Source organism: Typopeltis vanoorti, chromosome 5 (genome assembly GCF_054136105.1).
Source record: "Typopeltis vanoorti isolate ZY-2024b chromosome 5, IOZ_Tvanoo_1.0, whole genome shotgun sequence".
Lineage (NCBI taxonomy): Eukaryota > Metazoa > Arthropoda > Arachnida > Uropygi > Thelyphonidae > Typopeltis > Typopeltis vanoorti.
In genome coordinates, this window is record NC_143553.1 from 146058473 (window position 1) to 146072635 (window position 14163).

The 14163-nt window shown below is 37.3% G+C and overlaps 1 protein-coding gene across 6 annotated transcripts in view; it reads right to left on the minus strand.

Moving 5' to 3' along the window:
- LOC150106916 (oxidation resistance protein 1A-like) overlaps nucleotides 1-14163 on the minus strand; it is a 324024-nt gene that overhangs the window by 63698 nt on the left and 246163 nt on the right. For all 6 annotated transcript variants that reach the window (XM_090393372.1, XM_090393376.1, XM_090393375.1 and 3 more), the window contains one exon: nucleotides 8014-8272. In XM_090393372.1, coding sequence (XP_090249498.1) covers nucleotides 8014-8272 — 259 coding nt within the window. The remainder of the gene's footprint in view (nucleotides 1-8013; nucleotides 8273-14163) is intronic.

Consider the following 14163-nt stretch of genomic DNA (forward strand, 5'->3'; position numbering starts at 1 on the left):
TAGAGCTAGTTAGCAAATAAAATTTGGCAAAGTAACTTAGTTTGAAATTAATTTGAGTTTTTTTTTTTTAAATTAAATTTTGACTATCAGTCAAAACTGCTTTCATTTCATCAAGGAATCCAAGACCAACAGATTTTAGGGATTCCTAGTTTTGGAATGGTTTTTCAGTTGTGATATGCTAATTCACCTAAAAACTGAAGTTTTCAGGTAGGAGAGAGGAATTATAACATTCAACACTAAATAATTAAGATATTCAGGTCCAGTGCTGCCTGATTGTCCAAATGAACAGCAGTTACACTCTCCAAATCATAGGTTGAAAGTTCAAATTTCACTATGGGGATGGATGCTTGTGAATGGTTTAAGTGGTAGATGAATTTCATCATTCAGTATGCAGTTGGCTAAGGATAGAGAAAAGAAAAAAAAATGGAGAACTGTGATGCTTGCAGCTAAGAACCTTAAGGGTTTGTGAAGCTTAAGAAGAATGGTTTCTAGATTATCTGACCACTAGCCTACTCACAGTACTAACATGTGATAGGTTTATAACCTTTCACATGCAAAATTTGAGGCACACCATGCTAGCAAGTTTAACATATATTTACTTGAAATTTATAACATGTCAGATATATTGATTAAGATTCATATATAATACTTCGCTGGATGCACCAACACACCACTCTTAAAAGCTAGGTAACCACTAACTCCTCTCTCACTAATAATACATTTCACTCAGTTTTCACTGCTTGCATCTAAAAATACTTCTAGAAGCCACTATTCAGAATTGGCATCAATAATATTCTGAAAAATCCATTCATAAGTATGCAGCAGCTTATCAACAATTAACTGGGTGGTGGTGGAGTACTGCTTATGATAAGTGATGACCTATGTCCTCTAAGAGTGGAGGCATTGGAAGGCAGTGACACTAATGATTTTGAAAGCATAAGGTGTGAGGTAGAGATGGGCAAGACAGGATATTTAGTAGGGTGTTGCTACAGACTCAGGAGTACAGAGGGTGGGAACCAGGAAATGTTTAGACAGTTGAGTTTGGCAAGTGCAAGAATAATCATTGTTATCAGAGATTTTAACTACAGTAGTATAAACTGGGGGAGAGGAAGATGCATATAGCAATAGGGGAATGGAATTTCTAGAATTCTTGAAGGACAATTGTCTTAGGCAACATGTAACAAAGGGAACAAGAGGTTCAAGAGTTTTGGATTTGGTTATAGTATCAGAAGAGTTGATAATAACTGAGATGACATCTCTCCCACCAGTTGGAGAGAGTGACCATATGGTTTTGACTTGGAAAATGAATAGACATGCAGGAGTATCAAAGAGATGGGAACGTATGTGGAATTATAAAGCAGGTGATTATAATAGTCTAAGACATCAACTTGAGGAAGTTTCATGGAGGGAGGAATTGGAAGGCTGGGATATCATTAGTGCGTGGGAAATTGTGAAAGAATATTTGTTAGCAGCAATGGTAAGTTGTATACCATGAGAGAAGAAGAAAACACAATTTGGAATAAACTGGATGACAAACAATATTAAAGAGGAATTGCATGCGGAAGATGCATGAAGAGTATAAGACACAGCCCAGAAGAGTGACTAGTATGGTAAGGAAGACCAAACTGGAATATGAGAGGAGATTAGCCCTAAGATCCAAAGAAAATCCTAGAGAATTTTTTTTTAGATATGTGACCAGTAGGAGGAGAAATTACTGTGGAAGAATGATATTGTGGGATAAAAATGGGAATAGGGTGACTGATGCAGAGGACATAGTAGAATTGTTCAATGAACACTTTATTGGAGCATATCATCCTGAAGGAGTCAGTTTTAATGCTAGAGGGATAGGGCAGGTTCGAGGTTTAGAGGTACAGGAGGAGAGTGTTTCAAATACTGAGTATTCTGGATGTCAGTAAAGCTGTGGGACTGGATAATATTTCACCACGAGTTTAGAGAGAATGTGCTAGGGAACTGACAGTGCCTTTGACCTGGCTTTTCAATGAAAGTCTGGCTGCAAGAAAGGTGCCCATGGAATGGAAGGAAAGTAAGATAGTGCCATTGCATAAGGACGGTAGCAGACTGGAAGTGTCTAATTATAGACCAGTTTGTGTGTCACCAGTAGTTAGTAAGATCTTGGAGAAAGTAGTGAAGGACCACATACAGCACTGGGCAGATGAGGGTAATGTTATCTGTGAGAGTCAAGATGGATTTGTGAAGGGGCACTCTTGTTTTAGCAATATGCTAGCCTTTTATGATAAAGTTAAAAGAGCATTAGATGAGGGAAAGGCATATACTGCCATTTTCTTAGACTTAGCAAAAGCATTTGACTGGGTGCCACATGATAAGCTCATATTTAAGTTGCAGCATGAGTCTGGATGTCAGATTGGTCAACTGGATTCAGGATTTGCTGTCCGATAGGTATCAGAGAGTTGTGTATAGTGGGACAGTTTCAAGGAAGCAGAGGGTTACAAGTGGGGTCCCACAGGGACCAATACTAGGACCTATATTGTTTAATCTTTATATATCAATGACATTGTCAGTGGATTGTAAGGGGATATTCAGTTGTTTGCAGATGATGAAAAGCTGGGAAGGATTATTAGTAATAATGCAGATTCGGGAGCCCTGCAAGAGGATTTTAATAAGCTAGATAGATGGGCAAATGAATGGGGTTCTCGGTTTAATGCAGCAAAATGTAAGGTCTTGAGGTTTGGGAAACATTGATGGGATGCTGCATACTCTATGGGAGGAGTTATACTGGAGGAAGTAGGGGAGACAAGAGATCTGCGGTTGATGATTGATAGAAACCTGAAATTTAAGGGACATATTGCAAAGGTGGTGATGGTAACACAGAGAATTGCTGCAATAACGAGAAGGACATTGACCTGCAGAGATAAAACAGTAATCACTTCGTTGTATAAAACTCTGATCAGACCACACTTGGACTATTGTTCTCAGATTTGGTCCCCAGGATTTGAAAGGGATAAATTAACTGCGGAAAGGGTACAAAGGCAGATAAAGATGGTTTCAGGACTGTACAAGGACAGTTATGAGGATCAGCTGAGGGAATGTGGCCTGCAGAGTTTGGTGGATAGAAGAAGGAGAGGTGATATGATTGAGACTTTTAAACTGTTGAGGTGGTTATAGGGTTGACACTGGGGAGTTCTTTTGCTTGGTTGAGCAGGAAGGAGTGATGACAAGAGGCCATCTCTGGACTCTTGCCATCGCTCCTTCCTGCATTGCCTGATGGAGTGGTGAGAGTGAGAACGGTCAATGAGTTCAAGGAGTGGTATGATACTGTGTTTCTTAGGGGGGAACCTCCCTTCAATGAGTCTTGATAGACTGTGTGTTTCTTAGGAAGGACCTCCCATGATGAGTCTTTTGACTCCATGGAGGCCTGAATAATAATAATAACTAATCACATGCCCTCTGGAACATGTCTACCATCTTATGTGGCTCCCAAAGAATACAATCCACAGCTCTTCCAGTTGAATGCAAACTTCCCTCTTGCCCATCTGCAGTAGTTGCATACTATAAGTTGACTAACTTTTCACAGATGGCCACTCAATCAAAAAAAAAAAATCTGCACACAATCCACATGCAAAACCATCAAAACATCATAAGGATAATCTAAAAGCGTGGAAGCAGGGATTATGGTTATGTTATTACTGCCATAACATCTGATGTCATTAATTTCAGCAATGTGATTCCTAAATTTTAAGTCCTATTTTAGTCCATCACTTCCAGATCTCACATTTTCTCCACTTCCTTTAAAATTTCTCCCATAACTATATACTTAACATCTCATCCTTTTCCAAATTTCAAACCTTACAACACTGAAATGACACTTCCATTTACTTATCCATTCCAATCCTCAAGTTCAATGGTTCCTTAAGTTCCTGCTCCTCAGGAACTTGAGGAACAGGTTTCAATATTTCAACCTGTTTCAATATTCATTCAAACACAAGACTAATGAAATTTTTCAAGATACTTTCCTTTCATGCACAACCTGATACTATCAGATGTCCAGTCACTTATCCAGCTCATAAAATGTTATTTAATTCCAAGTTATAGTACATGGGAATGCTAAAGCACAATCTTCCCATAGCAAACCCATGCTGATAATACTACTACTATAATAAATAATTTTGTATCCTAGTTCTCACCAGCCTCTCTAACCACAACTTAACCACACTGATTAGAATTCACAACCTTAGTCTCATCTCCCTGTTTGTGAAGAAGAAATATTACCATTCACTCATATTTACTCTGTTATGAGAATTAACATATTCATGCAGAGCAAGACAATTGTTTGGGACAGGATGCAACAAATCAATCTCATACTTCTGGTATGCTATCTGTTGGGTTTCTAGAGAAACCATTTATATTCAAGGGGATAAGACTGCTTTCCAGTTGTATAATTATTATCCTAAGGCCCCATGGAGTCACTCATCTAGGAGGTCCCTTTTGTCATTCACACATATCATACTGAAACTTACACATTCAAATTCTCTGCAGACATCATATTCTCAGGCAATGCATTCCAATTATTCACAACTCCACACAAAAAAACCTGCTTCTCACTCCCTTGCTCACACCCTTCTTATATAGCTTCCAGGGATGACCTCTTGTTCTCCCCCAGTCCCCTACAATGATCCTCTCTAGTTACATTTTGGAAAATTATGGAGACAATTACTGTGTTTCAGTAAAATTTTAGTTTAATATAAAGCAAAATCCACATTCGACGTCTCGACCTTTATATCAAGGTCATCTTCTGGAGCATATATAACAGAGAAACAAGCTGCATTATAATCTACATGGTTTGCTAAAGTTACTGACCAACCATTACAACAATTATTGGTCTGACCTCTGGTGAAAAAAAAAAACTTACATCAACGCTAGTCCTATTATTAATATTATCTATTGGTTGTAAAATTACATTGGGAGCAGCAACATGTCTATATATAAACATCATGATTATACATATAAACATATATAAAGATTATATATATAAACACCATAATTATACATTCCAACCAGTTGGTATGGGATGGTTTCCAATACTAGCTGAAGGTTGCCTAGAGTCCTGAAGTATGCTGGATACTAAATATTAAGTAGGCTGAATGTGTGCCATCCAGATTCTAGGAATTTTCATGCCACCATTATTGTTGATATTTGGGTGGTTTATCAGAATTTCGCAGGCTTCCTTAAATTTTCTTTCATACCAGGTTTTTGTATTGTGTAAAGAGCGGGTACTTTTCCAGTCGATTTGGTGTAAGGTGTCGAGAGCATGATTTGAGAGGCCTGCTTCACCAAAATGGTTATATTTAATGTGCTCTTTCTTACGTATAGGGATTGTATGTCTTGTTTCACCAATGTATGGTAAGTTACAGGTGCAGTGGATGCAATAAATTCCAGGATGTGCCAATGGGAGGAGAGGATCCTTAGAGGAATTGAATATGTTTTTAAGTATTGTAGGTGGTTTAAAGGTGGCATTGAGATTATATTGGGAATTATATTGAGAATCCTACACCAATATAATCTCAATGAGTCTCATGAATTTTCCGGAGCATTCCATTGAGAGATCATTATCCATAAAATAACTTTCTTGCCAAGTCCAATCCTTCTGCTAATTTCTTTAAACTGAATTCTTTAACGGATTCATCACAATCAGAATCTGCAGCAGAACTTTCCCCGCCATTTGGTTCGACGTCATCTATTAATTGTACCAGTTCCTCCTCATTTAAATTTATTTCCCCATCAATTAATTCACTAATATCAATTTCAACCATATCACAAAAGCTCTTTAAGTGGCCATTACTATAAATACTTTTATGTAAAAAAAAAAAAAAACATTACATATTGTATATAACTCACCAAAAAACAAAGTGCTCAACTTGAGATTAACACACTTATGATTTTTAATGTGCTTTCTCCTGGCAGAAAACAAAAGACAATTTTCAACAATAAATGCTTTATATGGTAAACGATTGACATACATGCTTGCTAAAGAGTATTTTCCCCTAATATAAATTCACTACTTATAACTACATTTGGGATACAGGCAGACGCAAATTTAACAAAGATAAAATTTGATTTTTAAGTTGCGCATTGAAAAATATATGAAAAGATAAAGGGTTTCTACAGTTTGTAGACCGTCTTATATCGAAACCTCGTTGTATAAGTACCACGTTATACAAGGGTTACCTGTAGTTGCTTCCTTAGGTAAAGGATTAAAACAATGTTTTGCACATGAAATATATTCATGTCTGAGCTACTTGTATATAGAGGCTAATGACTCCACGTCACTTGCCTTAGAACGTATCCCATAATGCAAAGCATGCATGCATGCATGCATGCACACCCCCCTTTTGGATGTGTAAAAGGGAATGGTCACTACCCAGACCATTATAAGTGGAAGGGGGGGGGGATCTGGTCAGACCGACATTTTACACATCCAAAAGGGTATGTGTTTGGCATTATGGGACACATACTAAGGCAAGTGATGTGGAGTCATTAGCCTCTATATAAAAGTACTTCAGACATGAATATATTTTCACCTGGAAACATTGGTTTTTGCTTCCTGGCAGGAAGAAGACTTACGCAAGATAAAGGAAAAAAAAATATAGAATTACTGAGAGATAACTACCTTAAGCAGCATGTGATCGAAACAAGGTATAAGAACATAGGATCTGGTGATACAATTTGATAATAACTATAAATTAGATAATGCAGTTATGACTAAATGTATATATGTGGAATTATAAACCATATGACTATAATAAACTGAGAAAACAGCTTGAAGCAGTGCCTTAGCATGAGAAACAACCTGATAGAATCTTGAGATATGAACATAGGTATTCAAAGGGTGTCTGAAGGTAAGTATACCCGACAGCCCATGTTAGAAGAATGAATCATAGATAGAGGAATAAAAAGACAATGTTGTAGATTTTATATCATCAGAGGAGAGATGAGACCCAAGTGCAGCAGACCAGACCAGAGCAGGCCAGGAGAGAGCAACAGCCATAATGGGGGAAGACAAAATCTGATTATGAAAGGAGGTTATACCTGAACAGACCAAGGGAAATTCCAAAGAATTTTATTTCATATAGCAAAATAAAAATGTTTCTAAATTGGGGCAAGTGATACATTTGATACAGAAAAAGCATAGGCTAATTTAGAAGAGTAATTCTTTGGAAAAATGTTAGTGCCAGTTTAATGTTTCTAAATGTAAGCTTATGCATTATGAATGAAGGACTGCAGACAGAGTATCATGTTAATGGAATACTTTGACTACTGCATAAAGTTTAATGCAGTAGTAAAGCTAGAGACGCGAAGGTTATAATTGGAGAGTAAGTTTAGGGCCACAATGCTAAGATAGTTAAAATCATCACATCAGATGATTGCAAGAAAAAAATCAAGTTATACTATAACTTTAGGTTTGATAAGATCACATCTGGACTACCATGCATAGATGATTACCTAGATTTCAAGAAAATGGAGAGATAGTTGGTCAGAGACAGAGGTCACCAGCCTCTGGATCTTTCCCAGAGTTTTATAGCCAGTTACCATCTTGGTAACTGGCTATAAAACTGTACGCATTAGGACAAAGCAATCTTCAAAGTTTGAGGAATAGATAGATGAGAAGAGATGATAAAAACACAAGTGGGGGGGGGAGTATTTACAGTATAACTGAGATTTAATAGCTTATGGCAGGTGGGAGTAGAACTTAGGGTCATTTCTGAACGCTAAGGGTATAATCAAGAAGCATGCAAGATCCCAGTTCTCATGAAGTATGGTGAGTGTGTGAAATGGGCTGCCATTTGATGTTATGAGTGCATCCTCAGTTAATATTCAAAGAAATATATAGGTATTTAAGGCATGAATGAATGATTAAAAACTCGTCCTTGATGAATAATTCCCTCAAGGAACCATGATAACTCGTTATATATCAGTAAATTGTTTATCAGAAACCAAATTATTGGGCCTATTGGAATGAGATAAAAATATACTCACTTCCCAGTCAGTAGGACTGATGCTTCTAAGACCTCCAAAATGATCTTCTACTAGTTTCATTAAAGAGAGTGGGCTTGCTCTCTTGATTTTTGCTTCCTCTTCATCTTTATTTGCTCCTCCTTGAGCATCTTCTTCCTCCTCCTCCTCTTCATCCTCTGTATCAATTGGAATAAATCCCAACTGCTCAGGATCCACTGCATCAACATCACCATACAAATGAGGTGCCCAGTGTTGAAGAAAACTGTACACATCTTCAACCCTATAAAGTATAAAACACTAAATAAGGTTTAAACTGAATTTAGCAGAAAAAAAAGTTATGCTATTAATATCCATCTTAGTTTAACATAAATCATTAAAAATATTTTAAACAGTACATGAAGAGTTGACAACATGCTCTTTTTTTATATATATATATATATATATATATATATATACACAGGGTGTTCGGGATAAATTTGACAGTTTCGTAAGGAAAAAGAAAATCTTCTTTGTATCTATTAAATTTAATGAATTGACAAAAAAACATTACAGGCAGAGTTAATTACAATACTATCAACAAGATTTACTCAAAATAACCACCATTAGCATCGATCACAGCTTCAATTCTGCTTCGGAACCTCGAACAAGCTGATGCTACAGTCTCCCTGGGAAGGGCCGCAAAAACTGTTTTAATTTTATCCATTAACTGGGCTTTTGTATTACTGGAAGTGCGATTGGTGTCTTTTTCAACTGCGCCCCATACAAAATAATCCATGGGGTTAAGGTCTGGGGAGTTTGGAGGCCAAACATTTGGACTGGTGAAGTCGTAGAAATTTTCAGACAACCATTTTTGACTTTTCCCAGAGGTGTGGCAAGGGGCCGAATCCTGCTGCCATACATACGGCCTACCATTGGCTACCCTTGTTATCCAGGGCTTGACTACAGTTAGCAACTCCACGAACAAAGCCCGAATTCCAATGCCAGGGTTCTTCAACACCTGTTCCTGCAGATTTGCGAGGAATTCTGCTGTACGAATGCAATCAGATCGTCTGCTAGGGATCTTTCTTCTTGCTACATCCTCGTAGTCACCATTGCAAGTCTCTAGTTCATGCCTGATTGTTTTTACTGTATTCAGGGAGCATTGGGCAGCAGTCGTAATATCCTTATTTTGATGGCAGGCACGAATCATCATGATACAAGTTATTCTCTTCCATGATTCAGGTGGGTTCCAGCTATCCATCCTTTCTGACATCTTGTATATGAATGAAGAAGGGTCCAAACTTTTAAATGAAGAGAAGTGTGTGTTAATACATGTAACTTACGGAAAAATATAATTAATTATAAATATGTCAAATTTATCCCGAACACCCTGTATATATCAACTTATTGCTATATAAAAAAGTTGGAGATGCATAAGAGATCATGAAACCTATAACAGAACAGCACTATTTGCAGAAAGTGAGGGTTTAAATGGAAAAAAGAATCTCTTAATTTTTCCTGAAGAACCAAAGGTTATATTTACTGGTGAAAATGGTATTGGAAAGATTGTTCCAAAGAGCAGAGGTCAATGGAATGAAAGAACATGAAAGCTGTTTTAAGAGTTTAAAGCCAAACTGTATATGGATATGGCAAAAAGGAAATGGAGTTCATACACCTAAGAGATAATTACTTGAAACAGCACATAACTGAAGGGACTCGTGGTGTGAGAGTGTTGGACCTGGTCATTGGCTCAGAGGACATATGCTTAAGTAATGTGTCCTCGTTACTTCCAATTGGTGAGTGATCATGTGATATTGACTTGGGAGGTTGCAAAATTTGTGGATTTCTCTCTTAAGGGGTATATATGGAACTACAGGTTAGGTAATTATAACAAGCTTCAGAGTGAGCTTACAGCCATCCCGTGGCAGAACATATTGCAGGGGAAAGATGTTAGCAGTGCATGTGATATAATCAGCAAGTATCTGAGGAAGGCAATATCAGAATGTATTCCCATGGTCAGGAAGACAAAAAGGTAGGTGTTAGATGGACGAGTAGTAGTATCAGGCTTGATCTGCAAAAAAAAGAAAATGTTATGGAGGATTTACATGGAGAAAGGTGATCAGTACAAGGCTAATAGGAAGGTTATTAGCATAGTCATCATCGTTAGTGTTCTGTCTCTTGACGGGTCCAATGGTATAACCCAGTAGATTCTCTTCCTCCAATTTCCTTCGTCTCTTGCCTCCTCCATTTTCTGATATCCTCTTTCCCATTATATCATCAAGCATCATTAGTAGTCTCTTCCTCTTGGTTGCTTTCCTTCAATTTTCCCTTCTATCATTCTTTTCAGTAGGCTGCCTTCTCTTAATACATGTCCTATCCAGTTATGCTTTCTTCTTCTTATGGTCTTTAGTAAATTCCTTTCTTCTTCAACTCTTTGTAATACTTCTTCATTGGTGATTTTTTCAGTCCACTTTATTTTCTCCATTCTTCTCCATAACCACATTTCAAATGCCTCCAACATTTTAGCTTTTTTCTTTCCAATTGTCCATGTTTCTGACCCATATAAGGTCATACTCCACATATAGCACTTAATAAGCTATTTCTTTAGATTTTTATTCATTTTATTAATAAACAAATTTTTCTTGCTATAAAAGGCATATTTTCCTTTGTTAATTATTTCTTTTATTTCCATGTCACATTTTCCATTTTCTTGTATTATACTACCAAGGTATTTGAATTCTCACTTGCTCCATTCATCATCACCTTAATACTACCAGCATAGTAAGAAAAGCTAAATCAGATGATGAGAAGACCTTAGCCAATGAGATCAAGGGTAATCCTAAAGAGTTCTTCTGCTATGTGGCAAGTATAAAAGGAAGAATGACTTTGGAAGGATAACCTTAGTGGGCACTGATGGTACTGAGGGTAGAGTTACTGAGTGATCACGTTTCAAAAGAACATCACCCAAGTGAGGATATCTCTACCTGTAGCAATAACTAATGTGAGAATTGAAGTTAATAAATCAGAGGTACTTAGTATATTACAGAATTTAAATGCAAATACTGCTGTAGGTTTAGATGGAATATCAGCTCAGGTGTTGCCTGAATGTGCAAAGGAATTGTCAACACCTCTTACCTGGTTATTTAACTTAAGTTTGAACTCTAGTTATTGCTACAGGTCCTAGGGAGTGGAAAGAAGGCAAAGTAGTCCTTTGCATAAAGGTGGCTCTAAGACTGCGGTAGTTAATTACAGACCAATCACCATCTCGGGAATGGTGGTAAAAGTTGGTTAAAGACAGAATTCAAGGATGGGTGGATCAGAATATGGTACTCTATAGGGGCCAACATGGTTTTGTTAAAGGTCAATCCTGCCTTAGCAATTTATTAACTTTTTTATAATAGAATGACATCTGAGTTGGACAAGGGAAATGGCTATACAGTAGACTTCTGGATTTTGCTAAGGCTTTTGACAGGATACCCCATGAAATACTGTTGCACAAATTAGAGCAAATGGGGATGGATACTAAACTGGTGATATGGATAAGAGAATGGCTCAGGGAGAGATACCAGAAAGTGGTGTATGGAGGAGCAGAGTCCAGGATGAGGCAGGTGACCAGGGGTGTGCCTCAGGGCTCTGTGCTATTATTGTTTAATTTGTACATAAATGATATAGGAAATGGCTTCAAGGAAGATATTCAGTTGTTTGCTGATGATGCAAAGTTGGGTAGCACAATAAAAAATCAAGCTGATGTGAAGAGTTTGCAGGATGATTTAAATAAGCTGGCAAAAGGTAATGGATGTCAGTTCAATGTGGAAAAGTGTAATGTTTGCATTTCAGGATTAAAAGATTACCCAGCTGTGTACTACATTGATGGAACAGTACTCCAAGAGATTGATGAGGCTAGGGACTTGGGAGTGTTGGTGAGGGAGATGAAGTTCAGAGGGCACATTGCTAAGGTGTCCAAGATAGCACATAGCATTACTTGGTTATTGAAGAACACATTAACATCCAGATATAAAGAGGTTATTATTCCCCTTTATAAGGCACTGATACTTCCACATTTGGATTACTGTGCTCAAGTCTCGTCACCTGGATTCCTTGGAGATTAGGTTGTGGAGAGGGTTCAGAGGAGATTGACTAAGTTGGTGAGTGATGTAAAAAATGCTCTCTACATTGAGAGCTTATGGATTGCAGAGGTTAGTTGATAGGCATATCAGAGGGGATATGATAGAAACATTTAAATTACTAGAAGGTTTTTATAAGACTTATGCAAGGGAAATATTTCAGCTGTGTGATAGAAGAACAAGAGGTCATCCCTGGAAATTAAGGGAAACTGTGGTTAACATGGATGTGAGAACTAGATTTTTCACCTGGAGGGTGGTGAATGAGTGGAATGCATTGTCTGACTCAGTTGCAAGTTCATCTGTAAATGAATTCAAGAAGAGATATGATAGATATTGTTTTGATAGTTTGAGTCTCCTGCGATGAGTCCGACTTCATGGAGATACCCATAATAATAATGTTGATCAGTGAAATAGCCAAAAATAATTTGGCTATTTCACTGGTGAGAAATAGCAAATTAATTATTTAATTTGGCTATTTTTCACATACCCAATTTCAGGGATAAAGGATACAATAAATAATATTAATTTCAAAAGGAACAAGCATGGAGTAAACAATATGAGCAGCCAGATTGGTTTGTGAAAGGATTAGTTCTCATCTGCTCGCAAAAAAGTAAGCAAACATGAGTCCAGTAATTATCTGGAAGGTTAATCACCTTCTTAGAAACACAAGCAATGCTGACAACCAATGCCATTAGGATTTGATGAGATATTGGACTGAGTTAGAAGGTATGCAAGAGAACTAGAAATGTCTTTGACAGGGATGTTTAAGTCTGAGCCTTGAAACAAGGCTAGCACTGAAATTTAAGGAGTGAAAAGAGCAAAATAGTTCCATTATGTAAAGGAAGAGCCAGGACAGTTCAAATTCCTGCCATGTACCCTGAAGGGGTGTACAGGATATGATAGTACTAGATGAAAAAAAAATTACATCATTACTTACTTCCTATCTATAATTTTCCTCCAAATCAGTCTGTTACTTGTCAAGACTCCAACATTATCAGATCTTATATTTCTACCGTATCAATCCACCTATATCTTGGTCTCTCTGCGGGTCGTTCTGCTGCCAACTTGGCAGAGAACACTTGTTTTGCTAATCTTTTTCACCCATTCTGTTTAAGTGACCATACCACCTACGATTAGCTCTGCTAACGCATTCCTGGATGCTGACAATGTTAAGTTTGCACAAAGCAAAGAGCTGACATTAACATCTCCAATTTTGATATCATGTTTAATACCACTTTCCTTCATAATGTGATCCATATAGATAAGGAATAACAGAAGAGATAATGTACATCCTTGTCTCACACCAGATTTAACATTAAACCATCTTCCTGTACTTCCTTCAATTCTAACTGCTGACTTACAACTCAAATAAAGACTATGTATTGCTTGATATAATGCCCCATTGACATCATATAACTGTAGCGTATTGAATAGTTTCTCTCTTGGCACCTTGTCATATCCCTTTTCCAAATCGATGAAACTTAAATACAGATCTTTGTTATATTCCCATGCTTTCTCGACTATTTGTCATAAAGTGAAGATCTGATCCTGACAGCCTCTATTTGGCCTAAATCCAGCTTGTTCTTCACCAAGCTTTTCTTCCACAATTCTTCCAACCGTTTCTCAAGTATACTTGCATAGATCATGCCAGGAACACTCAGTAGGGAAATACCTCTGTAATTCTCACATGCAGTTTTATTTCTCTTTTTATATATGGGTACTATTAGAGCTCTACTCCAATCATCAGGAATTCATCCCTCTGTCCAGGCTTTCTGAACTATGCAGTGCAGTCACTGTAAGACTTTTATACCACCATACTTTAGCATATCTGGTCTAATATCATCTACTACTGCTGCCTTTCCACATTTCAAGCCTTTGATGGCTTTTTCTACTTCAAGTATGGATATGAATTCCTGACTGCATGCCTGGTTAATGTTTTTTACCACTGTGCTGTCATCACTGCTCGTTTCATTTAGCAGTTTTTCAAAGTAATTACTCCATACTTCAAGAATATCTTTTTCTCCCGTTTTGTTGTCACCTTTATCATCTCTAACTCCTTTAACAGCAC